Source organism: Bombus flavifrons, chromosome 3 (genome assembly GCF_040668555.2).
Source record: "Bombus flavifrons isolate JBK064 chromosome 3, iyBomFlav1_principal, whole genome shotgun sequence".
NCBI lineage: Eukaryota > Metazoa > Arthropoda > Insecta > Hymenoptera > Apidae > Bombus > Bombus flavifrons.
The window spans coordinates 16,666,970-16,690,393 of NC_138444.1; the positions used below are offsets into that span (position 1 = coordinate 16,666,970).

The 23,424-nt window shown below is 39.6% G+C and overlaps 1 protein-coding gene and 1 long non-coding RNA gene across 2 annotated transcripts in view; both read left to right on the plus strand.

Moving 5' to 3' along the window:
• The window catches only part of LOC138178534 (uncharacterized), a 155,303-nt gene that overhangs the window by 55,798 nt on the left and 76,081 nt on the right, over positions 1-23,424 (plus strand). The gene's annotated exons all lie outside the window — the stretch shown is intronic.
• LOC138177981 (uncharacterized) overlaps positions 4,534-23,424 on the plus strand; it is a 71,814-nt gene continuing 52,923 nt past the window's right edge. The window contains exons 1-4 of the mRNA XM_069109377.1: positions 4,534-4,683; positions 4,768-5,084; positions 5,689-5,882; positions 17,779-18,141. Coding sequence (XP_068965478.1) covers positions 4,534-4,683; positions 4,768-5,084; positions 5,689-5,882; positions 17,779-18,141 — 1,024 coding nt within the window. The remainder of the gene's footprint in view (positions 4,684-4,767; positions 5,085-5,688; positions 5,883-17,778; positions 18,142-23,424) is intronic.

The following is a 23,424-nucleotide window of genomic DNA, read 5'->3' on the forward strand; positions in this document are numbered from 1 at the left end:
AGTAAAAAAAGAATTACTCTACATATTCATAAGGAAGACTTCTAGGCAAATATAAATAAATACTGGCCATTGAAAATAAATTGAAATAAAATCTGTGTTTCGATCGTTCCTCTCGATTATCAACGACCCGACCAGTTCCGAGCGATTACCGGCCAACGTTTCCTTGTTATTCGGTTTTTTGTTCTCTGGCCAGCTGCATCGTAAAAATCGTCGGGATGGCGAAACGGAGAAACGAAGAGGCGAGGTACATAGCAGACAGGAAACGGATGAATCGAGACCAGGATATTAGAATATCGTTTTCGCTGATTTATTGTTGCGGCCGGTAAAAAGAATTCATGCATATTCGGCTCGCCATTATCTTAAATTCAATCCCGTTTCCAGGAGGTTAAGCGTGAAAATTGCGTATGCAAATACGTTTATAAATTCTCTGCGCGGAGGAGGGATGAAGAGGGAAGAAAAGAGAGAGAGAGAGAGGGAGGAAGGGCTTGAACAAACCACTCTAAAATCCTGTTTCTCCATGTTCCGGAAAATTACGTCGAGTCTTTGTATGTTTCAATCACGACGACGGCTAGATGCGAGACGTACGATCGCGATTTCTATTATAAATTTCGCGGATAATCGAAGAGGATAAGTATCGGGTTTCGATATTCGCGATCCTCGCTGAAAATTATCGGAGCTCGTGCTATTGTGTAGACGAAAGAAATTAACGAGCTATGTGCAAGATTGTGCGAACAATTTCGCGATGAAAATACGGCCAAGAACTTGGATTTAGGTCAAAGATTTCCGTCTGGCGACTGTGTCAAAAAGCTTCTATCTTTATTTGTTTATTATTATTATTATTATTATTTTAATAGAAGAATTCGTTGGTCGATCGCTTGTTCTTATTTTGGTTGAAAAGAAGAAATCTCTATGATGTTCGTAAATTTTGCAGCATTAAATGCCGAATGAAGCTGTTACTCGGAAAAGAGCAATTGATGAAACGATACTTTTTACAACGCTCTCTTTCGCTTCTGCTAGAAATATAAATCATAAATATGGATAAATGTCAATAATATATGCAGCAATATGAATTATTATATCATATTTGTGTTGGAAGAATTAAGATACATCTAGCTGATATTAGTTAAAGGCTGACAGGTTAAAAGATTTTATTCCAAGTAAATTTATTTCTGTCGCTTAGAGTACAGAAATTACAGAATAACTGCTTATAGTTAAAACGATAAAGTAACACGTGTTGAAGTCTCAAAAAAAAAAGAGAAAGAAAAAGGGTAAAAGAAAGAGGGTAAACTGCTTTGTTATTAGATTCTCTTGAACATTTGTACAGCTCTTTTAACTACTTTTCACGTGATCGGCCGATCGTTTTCTTTGCACCGTGAAATATCCTTTTTACCTGTGTCACGCTTCCTCGATCGTTGACAAAATGTCGAGCGTCAAATATCGCGTAACGCAAAAAGATTCACTTACAAGCGTACGATAGTGGTTTTTGTACAAGCCATGCTCGAAAAATAGCTCGGTTTCTACGCCAGGCAGGTTTCCTCGCCGAAGTACCCTGAACGTTTTGCATGAAAAATATCCTTCTTCTCGATGTACACGTGTAGATGCCGCAGAGCGATAGCTTTGAAGCGAAAGAAATAAAAGAAAAAGCCGTGCAAAAGGGGCGAGCTTTGCAGTTCGGAATAGTTCGCTCGTGTGCATATTTTTATCGGCTGGCAAAAAAATACAGCTATCGTCGTCTTTACGTGCCAAATGACTTCGAGACTTCGTTTTCGACACGTTCTTACGTGTACCGCGAACTTATAAACTTCAATTTCAAATATCGTTGCCAGCGCGAAGTCTGACATTTTCACGAAACCGGTTAAATCGAGCTTCTAAACTTGTTCCAACGCTTATAGCTGCTACCCGTATTGTAATTTGCTGTAATTAACTGGGAATTTTCATTGTAAATTAACTCGTTGTGTACTCACAGGAAACGAACATTGTCACCTTTGTACGTGCGTGCAGGGTGGTGGTATTCAGCAACAGTTGGTTGCAAGTTTAAAGGCAGCTTCTACGAGATAAAATAAGATAGAAACGAAGAATACAAAAATTCCCTTCGAATCTAGTTATTGATATCGAAAAATTTAGTAGAAAAACTTCGGCGTAGCGTGCAAACAGTAAGCGGAAAAGTTGGTCTTTAAATAAATGGATGGATTAAGAGGAACATTTTTATCGAATACGCCTGAGAATCCTCGACGCTTGGAAAATATTACTTGAGAACACAGTGCGTTAGGAGATTAAAGAACTGCGAAATTAAGAAACTCGGACAAACTACGGCACTGAAGAGTTTTCGTTTCGACAGAAGGCGAAAGTTAAACACAATTTATAATTCTGTTCGGATCGAGACGACTGTCAAATATAATAATTCTCTGTGATGTAATTACTAAAATAATACGATCTAAGGAAAGAAGATTATCGCCTCTGAATGTATTCTTCGAAGGCAAAAGTACAAAAAATCTTGAGGAAAAATATATTATTCTGTAAAAATTAAGATAAAAACAGATATTAATCTTTTAGTCCATCTAACGCAATAATTTCTGTTATTTCTCGTTAAAACAAATCAAGTACAGTAAAGTGAAAAAAAAAATGAACAAGATAGGACACACAAGAGGATCGATTAAACATTACAAAAATTGTTAAACTGCGTTAATATAAATATGAACCATTTATTTTCATTTATTTTTATTAATCGTCGAATGTAATCGCAGAATCGAATCGAATCGAATCGACCGAAGCTGTGATTGGTGCGAACAATTGGTAGTTGTTTAATTAAAAATTGCCACCCCCTCGAATATTCCGTGCGTATTCGGTCCAGATACGACGAATGCGAAAGTTTTTAATAGAATCGCGATCGTTTCGGCCGCGTATATTCGTAAATTAAAATGCTTTACGGGCATTTGCGATGCAAATATCTCAACGATCTGCAATTCATCGTACTATTTTTTCCCATTCGCTTACGTTAATATGTATGTACAATAAAGTGGCTGTGTGTTCGCGGATTCAACAGATTCGAGTGCCTTTCGCTCGTCCTCTGCAAGTACGGTTTCTCACGCGACCATCCGGACCCGGTCAATTAATACCGCCTGGCAAATACCGCCCTCCCAATCTCCATTAAGTGACAAAAAATTATAATAATCGATTCTCCACTGCACGCAATTAAGAATTTCAAATTACCGATTTCAGGAAATACGAGCCGAATTATCTCGAAAGATAAACGTGTAAATCGTTTCGAACGTAATTGCGCGTTAAAACGTAACAAAATAATTGTATTTAACACGACGATTAATTTTCTAAACGATCTATGGTATAAGTCGTTGGTAAATTACCGTCGAAACTTGCTTAGGCCAAGATCACGCATCTTTCGTTCAAACAAAGCACGTTACCAGGAAGCTGAAATTTGTTAAACACTAACTTTACGCATCTTACGTTAAATCTGGTGTTAAAAACGAAGAAACTTGTTAAAACAAAACTCATCAAACTATGAAACGCGAGATTCCGCGGTGTTAATACACCGTACTTGGACCAAGTGAAACCTGAATAACTGCATAATGAGCAAGTGGAGTGTACACGTCGTTAGTTTTTCACGAGGAATCTATTATGCAAATTTTCGTACGTACACGCCTCTATATAATATGATACTTTGCGTTTCAAAAACCATTAATAGTAGCGTACAACGAGAACCACTCAAGACTAAAAATCAATACAGAGAATACAGTGAATTGAATACATTTTCACCACGGAAACCAAACTGTAACACATTTTCCACGTGTATTCGTTGCTTCGTTTAAACATCGCTCGGTATCTCGCTTCGTTTAGTTATTCGTTGACGACGAAAAAATTGTCGACGGTATAAAGAACTTTACATTGGCGTACCTAGCGACTCGGATCTTTTAATGATTCCACGTTGCCTGCATTTTCATCGCATCTAACGATTCGCAAACCTTTACAAATCGCTTAAGAATCCGCTACCACTTGACACCGTAAACTCGCCAGAATTACACGTTGCATGGAACAGCGACGAAACAGAAAATATCGAATATAACGCGTTACAGTACGCGTTCCAAGGCACAGATAGTGCCTTTGCAGAGGCTTAGTTACTTCCGTGGCTTTTATTATTACCGAGTTCGCCTCTAACGACCCGCAATCACGCCTCCTTCTAATCATTCAAAGTTCTGAGAAATAACGCGTTTCCTACTTACGTATTCGCAGTTTCTAGACGTTCAAGACCCGTGCAACTGCGAAGCACGGTTCTCTGTTCTACCTACCCTCATCTTCGTCTTTTAACGTTTCCCCCGTAACGTTAGATACAATTGCAAACAAGCAACAATAATTGTTGGAATTTAATCTCGGAATTAAGATTCATAATCTGTGGAAGACACAATGTTTGTGTTGAAACAATATTATGTGATATTTATTAAACTATTACAGGAAATATAGGTGTGTTGTGGAATGTAGACAGTTGGCTAGTTATTCTCAGACTGACTGACTTAGTGACCCATGGCCCTTGAAAAGGTTTTGAACCCCACTCTCTATGCAGTAATGAGTGTGACTTGTGTAGATGTCTGTGTGGTGTCACATGTGCCACGGAACCTTCTACCCGGTAATTGCCTCATCCACTCTCCAGCGATGTCTCGACTCTATGGAAAAGTGGTTTCATAAATAGGGCTTCAAAATTAATGAAAAAAATCCTCACATGTAACCTTCACGCTCCGAAAACAAACCTGCCCCCAGGTCACCATCAACGATACAACAATTCCTAGCAAGAACTCAGTCAGATACCTGGGCATGACCCTGGACAGGAGACTAACATGGAGAAACCACATCACAGACAAAACGAAACAACTGAAGAACAAACTAAAAAAATTCTACTGGCTCACGGGCCGACGCTCCAAACTAAACATACAGAATAAAATTACCCTCTACAAGACCGTAATAAAACCTGTCTGGACCTACGGAATCCAACTATGGGGAACAGCAAATAACTCCAACATTGAAATACTTCAACGCTTCCAATCGAAAACGCTAAGATCCCTAATAGATGCACCTTGGTATGTTACCCACGAAACAATACATCGCAACCTCAAGATACCCACAGTCAAAGAGGAAATAGCAAAATATAGCGACAGATATAGCAAAAGAGTTAACAAACACCGAAACCCCCTAATCACTGGACTACTTGATACGTCGGACCAGATCCGCAGGCTGAAGAGACACTACCCGCTAGACCTAAACGCTAGATTCAATTAGTTATTCAAATTAAGCAATATTTACTTATTTATAATACTTACTTAAAAATTATACTTATCTATAATAAGTATTAACTTATTATAAATAATTAGCCATGACACTGCGCCACGCCAGAAAAATTACTGAAAATTCTCAATGCGAGAATTGATTGTAAATTTCAATAAATAAAAAAAAAAAAACCTTCTAGTAGCTTCTCAACGTGTTCAATGTTCCATCCATATCCTTACGCTTCTTCCGCCGAATTCTCGAAAGAGCATGCACGTGCTAGCCGCCGCGGTACATCTCACGAACGCACGCTAGTGGTGATATCGCTGGGCAACGAAGGGAAGAATCCGTTCGATCAATCACCTCATCTGTATGCGATTAATATCGTTGTATTCCAACAATAATACGGTTTGATACAAGGAGAACGTCCACGACCAACGATCAGTGCCAGACGTCGCAAGTTTCTCAGGTTCTTCAACCATCATCTCCGAGTAATTTTCGGTCTATGCAACTATTGTTTGAAGCATTTAGTTACCGTAACTGCGCCAAGTCTACGCGAGAAACACATTTGCGGTTAATCATCTCTGGCAAAGAACTTTGGGGTCGTGCTTCTAGTACGTGGTAACTTGTTTCCAAGTTAAGATTTTCAAGATGCCTGAAAAGGGATTACAGTGTCAACCATACTAATGTATAATTTAATACGACTGACTAAAATGGCAATTTGAATTATTCTTTTCCAGGTATGTCCAGCTACTCTCAAATATCTTTCTATCTTTCGACAGAAATTAAGTTCAAACAATGCATTAATAATGTAGGATGTTTTTTATTATTCATAGATCTATTTGCTATGGATTAAACAGGAAACGATGGTTATTTAACGTGAACTAAATACAGTAATGTGCTATAACTAAGACAAGTAAATAGTTAATTGACAACTGTCGTCAGTACGATTCTGTCACGTAGGAGACACAAGAAATCACGAAACCGATAGATCGCCGGTGATCTCGTGGCAACGACCATACCCAAATCCACGTCATTCCATACTATCTGACAGTGAACCGCCAGGCTTTGACCTCACCTTTGCAAAGTCAGCATAATACCGCCGTTTGGAAAAATGATTCCGCAAGAAGCATTAAACGCGCATGTAAACTATGTTATGTTGATAAAAGACGTCGAACGGACCGATCAAAGACTCGAGAGAATTCAAGAAAGCAACGACTTATTGTCCAAATTGTCCCGACCAACCTCAGCTTTGTACAGAATGCTTTAAAGCTTTACATTCTAAATAATTTTGTTAATAAACCATTTTCGTATTACTTTTATAACAATTCGATAGTTTTATTACTTCCTGTGGAATATCTTTTCGAATACTTACGACGATCCTTCGCAAGTAGACAAATAAGCGTCACCCGAACAGGGTGACACGGCCCGATCGGAAACTTTGCTGTCGTCCGAATATGGGTGACACGACAGTCAACGTGTTAATATTGTCTTATTGAAATTTTATCCATTGACCTGTGGCGGATCGGTACCAACAGGACGCCGACAGTTCGTCAACGCCAGAGGGCTACTACGACGACAACGAGTCCGTCTGTCTCGCTAGCGGTCGAATATACGGTGTCACGATACAAATACCGCACCTAGCGAGACTCCCTCTACGTCTAAGGCAGGGACTACCGGGCATAGCCTTACTGACGAGTCCACCGGTAGTCCCGGGACGAAACGCGAATTCTCTTTTCGCCTGGCAGCACTTCCTACAGACCAAACTGTACAGCATTGATCTAAAAATTGAAATAAAAGAAAACTGCATAGGAACAAAAAGATACGCAAGAGCAACCGATCAGAATGCACCGACGATGAATTGCACAATTTCCTTCAAGCACATCACGGTCCAACGATGTTAACTCACCGGTGCATCTTTCGGCGGCGTATTCTCCAATTGCGTAGACAGTTTTCCACTAGATCGCGATCGCGATACCGTCCTCAATTATGATAAATTGCGTATAATTATGTCGAGGGCCGGCACGCTTCACGGGGAGAGCGGGGACGGAGCAGCTTGGGGGCAGTTTATCTGGCTGATAAAAGGGTAGACGAAGGAAGGTAGACACGGGAATGAACGATTTGCATGCTACCGACTTAATCAACACCCACACCTTATGAACGATCCTTTACCACCATCTACCGAGTAAGGTCTCTTCGAGCTGGCTTATCGCGATACGAAAAATGGTCGAATGTCATGCTCGCCAATATTTCCCTTGGCCAGGCAGCCTGGTTGTACCGAGACAATAATCTCCAGCTTGCATCACGTTTTTAAACGAAACGCTCGGATGTTTAGCAACCGACGCTAAAGACTTTCGACAGATTTGTTGTTAGGTCGAGCTACGAGAGTCCAACGTTCGGAACTCTAACGACGTCCCGGCCGGAAGAGCTGTCAGAGCACAGCAATTCCACATGAAAGCTGGCAATTTTGTAGAAACGTATGGAAAGCTGCATTGTCGTTGATCATCTTCCCTTTCGTAGTATGCGCTTTGGTACTTTTAACCTCGCTTTTACTATCGCTTCCTCGGCTGATGAAATAAAGTTAGAATTCGAATGCCAGTGCTATCGGAACGAGGGTAAATAGATGACGAGCAATTTAACTGTGACATCGATGATTATCATAGGGTTTAAATAGCAGCCAGTAATTTCGATACGAACGAAGGACACGTGTTTGTTGATTTTTGTTGAGAATTGTGGATCTTAATCGCCGAAATAAAAGTAAAGGAACACTAAGGTTACACTTGGAATTCATATTAAAATTGTTTAGATCTATTTAATAAACGATTTCCAGGATCTTCTTGGATATACATTTGCACGCGTCCCGGTACTCTCTTTGTCTCATCATCTTCCATATCGCACTGCCAACGGAACAGTTGCATTCATCCGTTTTTCGAGACGCTGTGCACGCACATACTTCCATACACTCATATTCACATACGTGTGTCACTACTACGCGGCTAATCTAGTCTAACACACAAAATTATACATATCTCAATAATTTTAATGCCTAGATCGTTCGCGAAAGCTGAAAGCTTGAAGCTGAAATAAGATATTCTGATACTACGTGTTAAAGACATGATCTCGTTGCATTAAAAAATCTGTATTTTAAAAATAGCTGAGTCAATTAAATGTATGAGGAGACTGGATATTTGAATAAACAGCCTTTGACACGATTATAACTGCTAAAGCTACAAGAATTAATACGAGCGAACGAAGCGAGACGAGCTAAGTGAATCGAATGTTTCGTTAACGAGGCAGCCAGCGTATGATAACGACTAACGATCCGAAACTGCTATAGAACGGCAAGACGATTTCGTCGTCAAGCGAAAGGAGAATGGTCCATAAAGTAGCGACACGTTCCTCGAACGCGGCAAACATTACATTAAACGATCGTTAAGCAATTTCGTGGTGGTGATTGCGTAGCCGATAGTTGGTCCGATTGTGGGAATAATTTGCCAAGGAGAAGGTAGGCGCCGAGACCGTAAACCAGCGCTGTTAATGTCCCCTCTCGGTGGTGGAGATCAGAAATTGCACGAACAGGTTCGCGTTCAAGTTTCGAGTGCGTCTACTTTCAAGATCGGCGAGAAGATCGTCACGGATTTCCAAGTTGTCCTTGTACGAGCGAAACGGCTGCTTCTCATGCGATCGCGAGAAGGGTGGTAACCAGTGATAGGATCAAGTTCGATATGTCCTTATAAATCCGAATCAAATCCGATAGCCAAGGTTCACGTCACGGGATTCGAACACTGGTCGTAACGTATAACGCGGTTCGTTCGTTGTATCACATTTGTCAAATATTCGATCTTCACGAGTTATCTTCAAATCTCAGAACGAGTACTTGCGAGTTTCGAAAATTGACTTACAAGTACATCGATGTTAAAATGAATCGAGAAACGCTATATATCCTATAAATTTTATTTTGTTGCTTGCTTACAACAATTTCCAAATGTAGCATCTAAATAGTCTAGAGTAAGGACAAGACAGGATGTTCCATTTGAAGTGAAGTTTAGTTTTATTTCAACAAGCAATATCCAATGCAAAAACTGACTACAATATCTTCGTACAAGATAGTACCCCGCTGGGGGTAGCCAACCACATGATAATCAAACAGCCAAAAAATTCTACCAAATGTCCTAATTGGACAAATTGTGAATGTAAACAACTAAATAAAAAAAGAAAAGAAAATATCTTCGTACGTCTCATTTTAACACTCGGCTCACAACGTCTGTCTTCTCAGGTCAAAAAATACTGACCCTTAACCCTCGCACCCTTCTCCCACTCCTTTACTCATTTAGCTTTGACATCACCAAGGCATACACTCTTACTTACACTTTTTCTCTTTCTCTCTCTCTCTCTTCTCCAACACTCTTACGATTCTTAGTTTATACCTTAAATTTACAACTTACACTATCCCGAGAAAACTCGAACTTGAATATATGATAGACCAAGGTATACCCCCTTCTTCTTTGATATTACACAAATAATCGTTGCTTCACGATACGTAGTAAACAATTACGATGATGAATGTGAAAAATAAGCAAGTAAAAATGATTGTAAGAGAACGGAGAATTTCTGCTAAGATGCTTGTCAAATTTCAAACTTATTCGATCGATGTTCCACTCTACTTGAGTGTATTTTCTTCGTTTCCTAAAGTACTGCTTCCTTTTTTCGAAATGCTTATAAAGAGTCGTATAGAATCGAGTCAGCCAATGTTAACCTACTTGCGCGCGTACTTGAGCTTGTCACTAATGGTAACTGGTAAATAGAGCAGAAGAAAACTCGTTTGTCAGAATGTAGCCTGTGAAAAGTGACTTACACCTCATCTCTTGGTCAGCCAAAGCTGCATTAGCGATTACGTGCTCGCCACGGCTGCGTGTTTAAGCGACTCCCTTGTTTCTTTATCACGTTCACGTGTCAGTATGTAATGTCATTGCGACGCAATATGTATGCGACGATTTATCATTCCGCAAAAATGAAATGTTACACGTAATTCAGGGTCGTTAACTCTCCCTTCTTATTTGTACTCGGTGCGCTAGCTGCCAAGAAAATCGCTCGTTCCCCGGCTTAATGCCACCAGACGTTACTAGCCGGGCCGTGCCTCGTTCGTGGAACACCTTGATACGAATGATGATGTTGGAAAGCGTTACCACCAAACGCGGTTAAAATGGAATCGAAATAACGTAGGCGAGGAAGTTCTTTGGAAATGGGCTCCGTTTGATGGATCATGCCAGTTCTCTGCTAATGCTTCGTGTACTCTGTTCTTAGTCTGTTGTTGCAGTCTGCGCTGTTGTAATCTGACGTTAATGGGAGCACAATCGCGAAATCCGATTGTGTTTATATTTTACATCTGACATTTTCTTACGCGATACCAGTTGAATTCTCAGTTAGCGTGTACTTGTGCAGACGCTTACGAGTCGCGTTACGATTGACTTATTTCTCAATGTAACTGTTTCCTCTCATGGCACATATTACGTAGAAAACGAACCTTGATATTATCTATCAAGCCATTTCTTTTCATTCCTTGCTTCTGTATTATCTTACTACTACGTTTAGTTTATTTACAATGAGTAGATTAAACAGATGATTAAACAGGAAACGATGGTTATTTAACGTGAACTAATCGCAATAACGTACTATAATTTAGACAACTAAATAGTTAATTTGCAAATTTGCAACTCTCGTCACCGCGGACCACGCTCTCTCGACAACGCAGTTCGCACTCTCTGGCTTCTCCACTGACAGTGACTGTTAATTCGTTTTTCTCCCTTAGCATCCCTTTGTCTTTTGCCTCAACCCCACCACGCACGTGTTCCACGACCGCTCGTGGCCAGGGCCACGCAGGCCTTTTCCATGTAACTACTCGATCGAAGGACCGGCGACACAGTGATGGGCCTGTCGGCACTTCGGCTTTCTCGCGACATTGTTTATAATTCGCCCGATATCTCTTAGACCTTTCGTCTACGATACTACACTTCTGAATAATATTTTCTATTATTCGTGCTCTAATGGATCCAAATAAATAAATTATAAACTCGTTTCTTCCCATCCTTTAACGCTCATCGTCTTTCCCGGTTACGAGAATAAATGAGTTGCATTCACAGACAACGACACCTTACAAACTTTAAAGTCGACAAATAAAGCACGCGTGAAAGGAACGAAGTGGACTGGGGAAAAAGGGGGTTATCGTTAGTCAAACTGAACTCGATGAAACGATGAATCTGCCAGGACCGGTTTACAATGCGACGAGATGCAGGTGAATTTTTTCTCGGCTTTCCATTTAAGCGACTTAACGATTTATGCATCGTGGACGCTCCAACAGCCTCGAAACACGAGGCTTTACTCTTCTCATCAACCGTCCAACGTTGTAATCCCGTTCCTTTGTTATCCTTGAAATTGTTTCTGTATTATCGGCCGAACAAACATCCAACGCTGCACTATTATCATTGTTATTATCATCGCGCTATAACATCGACATCGATGAAATGCGGCAACCAAGAGGGACCGCGCTCTTGTCTCGCGCGGTAAACGCGCACAAATTGAATTCTTCCTCAACGAGCAACGCCTGTAGTTACAACACCCTTTTCATGCTTCGTTCTCGCGTTTTTGTCGATTCAAATGCGTCACGAGCTCGAGCTTTCAACATTTTCCATCTAAAATAGTTTTCCATCTAGGAATTTCTTTCTCCTTAAATATTTTCGAAATTCGGAGATTTCCTGCTGCTGTTCTTCGTTGTAGAATATACGCCATAGCGATTTATATTAGTTATTGAGGTTAGGTCTGTTTCGATAGAGATATCGATGAAACGTTTGATTATAGATCGACTTTTTTGACTTGTAGAATATAAAATAGCACGATAATAATTATATGTAATAATAAAATATTGATTTTATTATTCTTATTCTGTTCAACGAGATATTGCCTCAACATAACCTCAATTCCGAACTACGAACTCTGTCGACTCTTGACTCTCGTTTTTAACTGTTTCGCCTATCTGTACATTTCCTTTTTCAGTTTCTCTAAAAGAAATTTGAGCGCTTCTACCAAAAACCGCGATCTACAACGAAGTAGCATATAATGTTCGTATAATTTTTAGCACTCGATCCAAATTCTCACTTTTCACGTTTCCAAGATTTTTGAAGCTAACGATGTAATATCGAGATTTTTCTTTTGTACCGTATATTATTAATTTCCATCATCTTTATAGCCTTGTATTTGTATAATATCAATTAGTACATCCTATTGCATATTATTCGTAACAACGAAACATCGATCTCCATTAAGCCCCCGTTTTTAACGATAAAATTCCCAACAATTTCAACGGGATCGCGTCCATCGAAAGTCGTTAGTCTGATTAAACCAACGAAAGATAGAACAGGCGATTGCCCGGAAGCTATGAATGAAATTTCGGGTTGGAGACAAACAGCTTGGATATATGGGACGTGAGGATGAGTGGTCTATGACAGTGGTCGGAACTAGTTCAAAGACACTAATTTGTAATGCACACGGCCGGACACTCTTCAACTTCTGATGACCTTCCCCGGCAAGTTACCGTGATGCATGTCGGCGTCGTTGGGAAACTCTCCGCTACGGATACGTAGATTTCCACCGTGTTGTCTTGTTTGCAACGTCCCTTGTACCTTTCACTGGAAAATGTAGCCCCGGTCCTTTGAAACCGCCCGGCCAGCCAGGCCCTTAATCAAAGTTGACAAAGTTACCGGCGTTCCTTCCGCGGTACTTGAGGATTTATTTGTAAACATGGCATCAAACAGAAATTACGAACGGTTTGGTGGAAAACCTCTGGCCGGCAGTTCCTTCCACCAACCCTTTGTAACGCGCGGAACTGATTTCACCCATGCGAACAATTAACGAGGACAATTAGCGATCCACTGCGACGAACTCGAGAATATCGACAAAACTTGCGCAGCTACTTCGAGCAAATATTTATGATAAACGACAGGAAGATTCTCTCCTGCGTCTTTCATTTGCGTGCTTTCAAATATCGTTCATTCGCTACGAAACAAGGGTCCATTACGATCAGCAAGCAGGAAACAATCGCGTTGCCTCTTACGATATTCGTGGAACCGATTATGCAGCAGATGAAATTGTTTACCGACAATAGGTGTATTTAAACGCTTAATAACGATAACAGGTAAACGAGTTGGCGATATAAAGTTTAATTAAATACATCCAAGTTCCTATCTCTTAGCTGAAGCTTGACGTTAAATACTAGTTCTAGTACTCAGTGCGTTAGTATTTTATTCAGCCTCTCATTGTTACCTCCCATCCCATCGTCTTTGCCTTTTCAGTTCATCTCGAATGCCCTCGCTGCGTCCGAAAAATTCCCCACCAGTTACATTTCTCCAGCATTGTGCTACCCTGACAAGCTTAGAATAGGAATTCAAGACGGTGAATGGGGAAAAGCCGAAAGGCACGATCACGCACAATTGCAACGATGGGCGCTGAACGTTTCCACGTAGTTTCGCGGTCTGCTAACTTCTGTCGGCACAGCGTACGGATATCTGTCGGTACGTAAGTTGGCGGCCGTGGCCCAGCGAGAAGTGAAAATTTTCGCGCGATCCTGACACCAGCGCCCATAAATTTCCGCAAGAACTCTCGTCGTGGACAAAGCGGCGTGCTTCTCCGCTGCCGGGAACTTTCCAGCTGCTGAAAAAGTGAGACACACGGGACAGCGTTTACGCGTGGCAAGAAAGGTACTGGGCTGCAGAGGGAAAAAAGTCAGGGAACCGGCGATGAAAGAAGCTATTTTTTCTGCTAGATAGGCGAACTGTTTCTTCCGCAAAATGATATTTCATAATTATCACCGTCTATTCTTCTGTTTTTCTTCTTACTGTACTTGTAATTGTTGCGGTTGCACAATACGATATGAGCAACGTGTCTGTTACGTCGGGCGACCCTCTACCTACACCAGGCCACACACTGCGAGCCAGACGGACACCAGATGTCCGCCCATTCTTACGGCGTACCCTCAATAGTCTTAAGGACCCGTCATAAGTCCCAGTAATTTGCTAGCTAAGGTCCTTCAGACCGAACAAATATTGTTTTTCCAAATTACTTTCTAAGGACTATTGTCTACTACGGCTTGACAAGGGAAAGTTAGTTTTTCTCGCGTACGATGCTTCCTACTAGAAACTTTCTATCGAGGGCGGCTAGGACCCTTCCTAGTCCACCAACCTTCGTTTATCCAATCAGAAGCAATGTATACTGCCCTCACTTTCCTGACCAAAAGTGTCATGAACAAATCCGATGGGCCCGTGCGATAGACACACCCATCGCTAGCTTTCCTCTAACACAGCATCGTCACCCAACTTTACTTCTTCTGCGACATCAGGGGGGTCAAGTCAACTACTTCTTCTACATCACTAGAAAAGTCAACTACTTCTTCTACATCACTAGAAAAGTCAACTACTTCTTCTACAACGCTAGAAAAGTCAACATGTCAGTAACGGGTTAATCAACTATAACAAAACTCTAAGAGCCTTGCTCTATCCTCAACGAATATTGTGCCAGTGTATCGCGTCTCTATATGCTAACTCATTGTCGACGATATATATCAGGTCTGTAAGTATGAAACCGGAATTTGCATTTATAGATGGCCCTAGCTGATAATGTAGTTATCACTAAACTGCGTCATTGATGCCAAAAGTCTTTGTTGACATCTCACAAACATTTTCGACTCAGAACAATACAAGTTTCATACAACAGCATAGTTTGTAATAGCGTTGAACATGTCAAATTTTGTGCCTGGAAACTACGATTTGCGGACAGCATTGATTTTCTGTTGCCATTTGAAGAAAACTGCTGCAGAATCGCATCGAATGCTCGTCGAAGCTTACGGTGAGCATGCTCTTGATAAATCACAGTGCTTTGAGTGGTTTAAAAAATTCAGAAGTGGCAATTTTGACGCGAGCAACGAAAAACGTGGAAGACCACCGAAAAAGACCGCAGAGCTGTTAAAACCTGGCGAAACCGTTAATACTGAGCGCTACCGATGACAAATGATCGAATTGAATCAAGCTTTGCGTGAAAAACGACCAGAATATCAAAAAAGGCAACACAAAGTAATTTTGCTTCGTGATAATGCACCATCGCATACAGCAAAACCGATCAAGGAAACGATCGAAGCGTTCAGTTGGGAAATACTTTCGCACGCGGCTTACTCGCCAGACTTGGCTCCGTCCGATTACTATTTATTTGCATCGATGGGACACGCACTTTCTAACCAGCACTTCGCTTCTTACGAAAATGTACGAAAATGGCTCGATGACTGGTTTGCCTCAAAAGAGCGACAGTTTTTTTGACGTGGCATCCACCAATTGCCAGACAGATGGGAAAAATGTATAGCTAGCGATGGGCAATACTTCGAATAAAATATTTTTAATCATTTTCATACAATAAACGTGTGTTTTCTATACAAAAATTCCGGTTTCATATTTACATACCTGGTATTATAAGCAACGGTGTAACTTAAGTGGAAAAAATATATAATTTATAATTCTGTGAATCACAGTGTTATACTAACTGAATCACCCCTATTATCTTAACGGAAATCAGGGGATCGATCAACTCGTGGTGTCGATTATTATAATCGTAACGGGAATTTACGACTCCCGTTGACGTCTCTCCTCGCGATTGGTCGAAAATACAGTGTCTCTTTTATATCTTCGATAAGAGTGATATAATAATTGAAACGTACATAGGCTGTTATAATTTTAAACTTTTGCAGCTGCATTTGCATTTTTGAATGTCGTCGCAGGTGCTTTAATCGACAGAAAATGTAGTTGATGCGTTACTTGAAAAAAAATATTAACATTATGGAAGCGGTTTAATGGCCAATTAAAATAGTTTCTGGCACGTTGAAGGGCTTGCAAAGTTTCTTCTTCAAATATTAAAAATTTCAGTTTTCCCAACTCTCGATAATAAAATCATTAACTGTTAATAACAGAATATATAATTATAAAAATCTGAATAAAAATAATCGTGAAAAATAATATTTCCGCCCGGTTATGACGCTAATAAAATTTCAAAATACTTCCTATATAACGCATTCGTCAAAATGGCTTTCTACAAGTTGCCAAATACTTTTCTTTTGCCACTCTATTTTAAATTACATTGCGAGTGCGTTGAATACACAACGTTGATAACGCAACGCTCGCGCGTATTTGCAAATTGTCACGTGAATTATTGATTATACGAAGCACGCAACTATCCGAGTCCATGACGCGGCACGATTTTTCGAAAACGAAGAAAACAATGAACGAATAAAACATATGCGTTGAAACTGATTTGATTTTCCAGCGTGTAGCGCTCATGAATTTCAAAACATTTTCAAACTTGGTGCCGGCTCGCATAGAAAAGTGGATTGCATCAGACCGTACGAAATTCGTCGCAGTGTACTCAAGGCAACGCTGCTCCACGATGAATAATTACGCAATCATCTCGTTGCAACAATATCGCAATAACGTTCTCCGTAACAGTTAAACAGTAATTTCCGTTTCGCGTCATTTGTTATGCAACATGTCCTAGCCAACGCAATGCATACATTCATTTGTGCAATAATTGCTGAAACATCAACGACACGTTTGGGACAGAAGATGCGACGAATCTAGAATTCCATCCTCGAAAATCCCAAACAATCGCATCACCTTCGAATATCGTGTTTCTGGGTTCAAAACATCAATAAATCAATTACGTATTTAGCTTTTTCAACACCGAATTCCTTTTCAGCCTGCGAGAAACATATTTTTTCAGACGAGCTTGTAAAGACGAAGACGTTCGATCTACGAAACCCACATATCCTCGGTGATACGAAAATTAAGAAAAGTATTTTATCTTTACACGACTTTGTCTTGATTCGACCTCGTTAGTAGACTGTCTGGATGTTTATGCAAATTCATGTTTTTACGAAGAAAACTAAAGCGGTAGAACCTACGTTAACAATTCTACAAATTGGAAACTACACAAGAGCGATGATGTCATAAACATAATTTACTAAATGTACCTTAGAATTTACCATCGTTTGTATCAATTTCTCGAGACGAGTGAAACGAAAAGATTAACAAGAAGCGAAAACAGATGAGTTCGACGCCTGAGAAGTTGAAACGTTACAACGAGTGTACTATACTTGGCACATATATTTTCTATATTTATACGCATTCCATAAATCTGTACACCTTTAAATTCCCTATAAACTATAAGAATATAACTTGGCAACTTTGAAATCTGAAAATCTTGCAACCGCAAAAAACCAAACCTAGAGCCTGCTCTTGTCGATCACTGGCGGAGAGAGCACCAGCTCTCGTCACGTTTCTCCGCCCATAGTACAGCGAATCGGTCCTCGAGAAAACGAGGAAATAGCATAAGGAAAGAATCCCCAAGCCTTTCTTCGTCCTTGCGACGATCTCTCTTGGCAGAATTTTTTTTCTTAACGATGATCTTTTTACGATTTTTCAGAATGCTGGCAACTCGTGATAAAAAGCGTGAACGTACCGGCGACGGTGAAGGCCGACGACACCGATTACGTGATCCTAGACTGTGACTACGATCTCGAGAACACGCCGAGCAAGGGATTAGTCGTGAAATGGTTCTTCAACACCAACGAAGTGGCTTACCAATGGATATACGGCAGGGAACCTTTGGCTGGAGATACCGCGCGGAAGTACATCGACCTGCAGTACAAAGCCAGCGACGATCCGTACACCAAGTACCGAGCCATGAAATTGAATAAGCCCGGTATCGATCTTACCGGCGAGTACACGTGCGTCATATTCACTTACGCGGACGAGCGGTCTGCAAGCGCCCCCATGGTTGTGTATTGTAAGTATCCCGCTATTTACGGCCAACCGCCATTGATTTACGATCCTTTATGTCGATTTATGCTGGATAGAATGCCAGGCCAATTATCCTTCTACCGGTATGGTTCCGCGATTTTCTTCTTTTTCCTCTCTCTCTCTCTCTTTTTATCTTCTCTTTTTTAACCTACCATTCACCGTAGCTTACTTCTTTATTCCTCTATTCGATTGCAAACGCGTGTCGCGTCAACGATGAATATCACGACCTCGATTTCTCACTCCTAACAGACGTTGCTTCGCGCCAATGTTACGATAATCGCTCTCATTTTTGGTATTTATTCAGTAACAGATATAATGTAAGAGTTAAAACCCATTAGTTACCCGATTACTTGACACGACGGATCAGATCCGCAGACTAAAAAGACAATGCTCTTTAGATTTAAGCATTAGGTTCAACTAGAATCAAACATACTATACACTCTTACAATACAAGTTACAGTACCACGCCAAAATAATTTACTTATAATTCTCAATGAGAATCGATTGTAAAAAGTCTATCAAATAAAAAAAAAATTCAGTAATAGATATAACATAAGAATTAGCAACCACCAAAACCCATTAGTTACCCAATTACCTGACACGACGGATCAGATCCGCAGACTAAAAAGACAATGCTCTTTAGATTTAAGCATTAGATTCAACTAGCATCAAACATACTATACACTCTTATAATACAAGTTACAGTACCACGCCAAAATAATTTACTTTTAATTATTAATAAGAATTGATTGTAAAAAAATCTATCAAACAAAAAAAAAATTCAGTAATAGATATAACATAAGAATTAGCAACCACCAAAACCCATTAGCTACCCAATTACCTGACACGACGGATCAGATCCGCAGACTAAAAAGACAATGCTCTTTAGATTTAAGCATTAGGTTCAACTAGAATCAAACATACTATACACTCTTATAATACAAGTTACAGTACCACGCCAATATAATTTGCTTTTGATTCTCAATGAGAATTGATTGTAAAAATTCTACCAAATAAAAAAAAAGAAAATTTTTGGTATCCCACATTGGTATTATCTTAGTATCTTAGCACGTTGGTATCTGGTTATAGCGCGAACAAGATTCCGAAATATTTCCTGTGACACGCGCGATATATTTGTAGAAGATTTCTACGAATGTACAAATACTTTTGCGAGCTATTGCAAGAGATCGCGATATTGGCTTGATTTCGTAAAGATTAAACTAGGTTTAAATTCTCTTCGCGTGTAACCAGCACACTCAACCGCACCGTCAAATATTCAATTCTAGATGATAATATCGACGTCAACAACGCAGATCGAAATGTCAGATATCAGCTGAGATTATTAATATAATCCACGGATTATCGATATTTCTTTTCTTTTTTTTCTTTTTTGTATCGAATATGAAATCGGGATAGTGTTGAGTCAGGCGGTAGTTTCGCTCCTCATCCTCCACCACCATTCTCCCGGAAGGATCGATTGTTCCTTGAGGAACCGTTTAAAATGCTTCAAAAAGGAATCAAGCTGATCGGTCAGGTTTCTTCGGCGAGAAGAATATTATCAGCAAAGAACGATGTAATTTCCCTTTTGCCTGTTGTCGTTCCAAGAAGAGGATAATTTTCGGCATAATTTAGGACGCAATGGCGACAGAGAAGAATCGATGACACAGATTCCGATATCCGTTTCGCCGAGAATATCGTCCAGTCAATATCAGCTATCAAAAAGTATCGCTCGAAAAATGGTGTGACGTAAGACACGATAAGACGACAGTCTGTTAAAAAGTTTCCGGAGATGAGGAAATATAATGTCTCATAACGGACATGAGGTAATTCGAGGGAATATGATCCGTTAAAAAAATGGATTAGAAACTTTTCGCATAATAATTTAGTAACTAATAACATATAAAAGATAGTATTCTATAATATTTTACTATCACGTAACAAATATCCCTTTTCAGAAGATATTTGGAAACATTCGACAATTAACTTCGTTCGTGTATTTGAGGGCGACCAAAATAATCCTGAAAGTATAATCCAATTTTCGGAGCGCGCAATTTTTCAGTAACCGCTTAGTGTCGGCTATCGATGTCGCAAGATTTTTTCTCTTTCTTTTTTCTCCCGTTTTTTTTTTTTTTTTTTTTTCTTTCTTTTTAATCCTATTGGTGCTACTGGAATTCTGTTTTCGCGCGCATTAAATAAAACAAAAATATAAAGAGGAGCGAAACGTAAGAAATGTAAAAATGGGACAACAGAAACGCGAGACGCGACGCTATCGCTCTCGCGACATTGACTTTGAAACTCTAATTGTACACTCGCCGTGAAAAGATATGCAGGGTGGTTGGTAACTAGTGGTACAAGCGGAAAAGGGGTGATTCTACGCGAAAAAAGAAGTCGAAAATATAGAATAAATTTTCTTTTTTAATTTTTCCATCGAGACAACGATCTACAGTGAGATCCGTTATAACGAGACGCGATAAAGTGCACGCGTACCGAGCGAAAATTCAAAGTCGATTTTCTCGAAAACAAAGCCTCGAACGACAAATTTTTATTCTATATTTTCGACTTCTTTTTTCGCGTAGAATCACCCCCTTTCCGCTTGTACCACCAGTTACCAACCACCCTGTATACAATATATACACAGTAGGAGACAAAAATACGTAGGCAGATAATGGAAATAGGTGCAGGTGTTTGTGCAAACATGTAAATATTAATTTTAATTATTTACTATTAATTTTTATTTATTATTGCTTAGTCCGTGCCTTTCGGCTTTGGACAAGTTTTCGGTTTTACATCTCGGTTACCTATTTCGCCTCGTATATATCTACCTCCCCTCTTATCCATTCTATTATATCGCACTCCCTTAATTATTCTGTCTCTAAAATTATGGCAACTTTTGGGCTTTTGCCTCCTTGCTGTGCTTCCTTATTGCCGTTCCTCCCCGTCTTGTATTACCCTTCTCTTCTCTATTATCGTTTTTAGTTCTGTTAGTCCTTCTCCAGTCTCGTTTAGTATTTCAATTATTTATTAAATAAAACTACAAGGACGCGTAAGAAATAAAATTGACGTATGTGACACTGTACGATACTAGTTCGGTTATAGTTCATCGATACCCACTTCCACCACCTGTCCAATTATTTTTGTCACCGACTGTAAACGAACGTGTTAAGATATCGCGTGTTGCTTTGTGACGCATGATAAGTACGCAATATTTGTCAAGTCATGTAGTATTTTTGCACGCCCCGCGTAGTTTGACGTGACGTCCCGCGAGCTAGAGTGATGTCGCGTGAAATAATTCTTGAAATTGCAACGCGACACGGAACAAAAGGCGCCGCCTGGCTCGATCGAAACGAAACCAGAGACCGACGTTCGTTCTCCACCGAGCCCGTGAATTTTTACCTGCGCGACAATAATTTGTTACGCGCGTAATTAGCATCGAAACGGTTTCAATAATAATCAGAGAGTACACGCGTCACGCACGATGTAATTAACCTGGACGATTAAAAAGGATAAAAATGGAACGGGAGTGACGATACTTGCGTCGAGGAGAAATTTCACAATTCACACGAATTATTATAATCCTTAACACGTTGACTGCCGCGCCTGTTTTCAATGAAATTTCCTTTAGACCACGAGTGTGGTGTAGATTATTCCGACCAAATGGTTTCTTATGCCACAGTTAGAAAAGGAATCAAATGGTTCCGAAAACTTGGCATTCGACTCCTCCTGGGAATTTCTGATCTAAACGCTTTGACGGTTTACAAAATTACAACAAGGAAGGATGTAAATATTAGAAGATTTAGAGAATTATTAATTGCAAAATTATTAGGCTTGTTTGAAAATACAAAAAATCCTTGTCTTCGACAGAGTCAGCATAATATCGCCGTTCGGAAAAATAATTCCGGAAGAAGCATTAGACGCGCACGCAAACTATGTTATGCAGATAAAAGACGTCGAACGGACCTATCAAAGACACGAGAGAATTTAAAGAAAACAACGACTTATTGTCCAAATTGTCCCGACCAACCTCAGCTTCGTATAGAATGCTTTAAAGTTTTACATTCTAAATAATTTTCTTAATAAACCATTTTCGTATTACTTTTATAACAATTCGATAGTTTTATTACTTCCTGTGGAATATCTTTTCGAATACTTACGACGATCCTTCGCAAGTAGACAAATAAGCGTCACACGACTAGGGTGACACGGTCCGATCAGAAACTTCGCTGTTACCCGAATATGGGTAACGCGACAGTCAACGTGTTAATGGTTAACACTGGAACTACAGATAGTTAACACGAAGCTGTTTCTACCACAACCAATCAAAATAACTGATCTTTAAAAAATACGTAATAATAGAATATTTTTATATTTTTCGATTTACTACATTTTTACAGAAGGAATTCCATGTTATGTAGTACATTTTTGGTATTATTAATCCATCTGGGACCATCATCCCTAAACGAGGATTGACACATTTATAAAATTGTAGAACCAGACGTTTCGACTGCTGTGGCATTTCTAGTGTTAGCATCTAGCGAACGATTCGCAATTTTCCTGATAATTGATATCGTCGTATCGAATGATACGCAGTAAAAATTTTCAAAACGTGTGACAAGTTGTACGGAACGAGGAAATTGATTAATTGGGTTCGATAAACAGATTGCAGGACCCTTTTACACTTCGACAAGTGCCAATCATTTTGACTGGTATTTGTATAAGTAGCTTTAATACAAAATTATTTTCAGTTTGAATACATAAAAAACAAAATAAAATTCATTATATTATTCCTTTGCGAAAGTCATTACACCATTGCGGAAAAAAGATATAACACGAAGCAGGAATTTTAAAATAAAATTGCAAAACCAATCAATTTGACTGATATAGTAGTTCTAGTGTTAACATAAAGCTTAGTATAGCTCTATAATACGTGAAATAATATCGAAATGTTTTTGCTACGAGTATACTATTCGTCGAATAAATTTTTCCAATAACAACGTGTTTTTAATATTTTGCTGTTTGACTTCTGCGATAAGTGGATTACTTGATGCTCCATGATAATTATTCGATCGATTGTTATCATTTTTTTATCAGATTATAAACACCCTGATAAATATGTGTGTATGCTATTTGTTTTTTCTTTCGAAATTTAGTAAATTTATTTATATCTGACTGAAATTGAAATACGATGATTGGAGTAAGGTGTTACGCAAAATGATACATTTGGTAACAATATAAATAGGGGAAGGGTATTAATAAAAAGGTTGTTTGAATT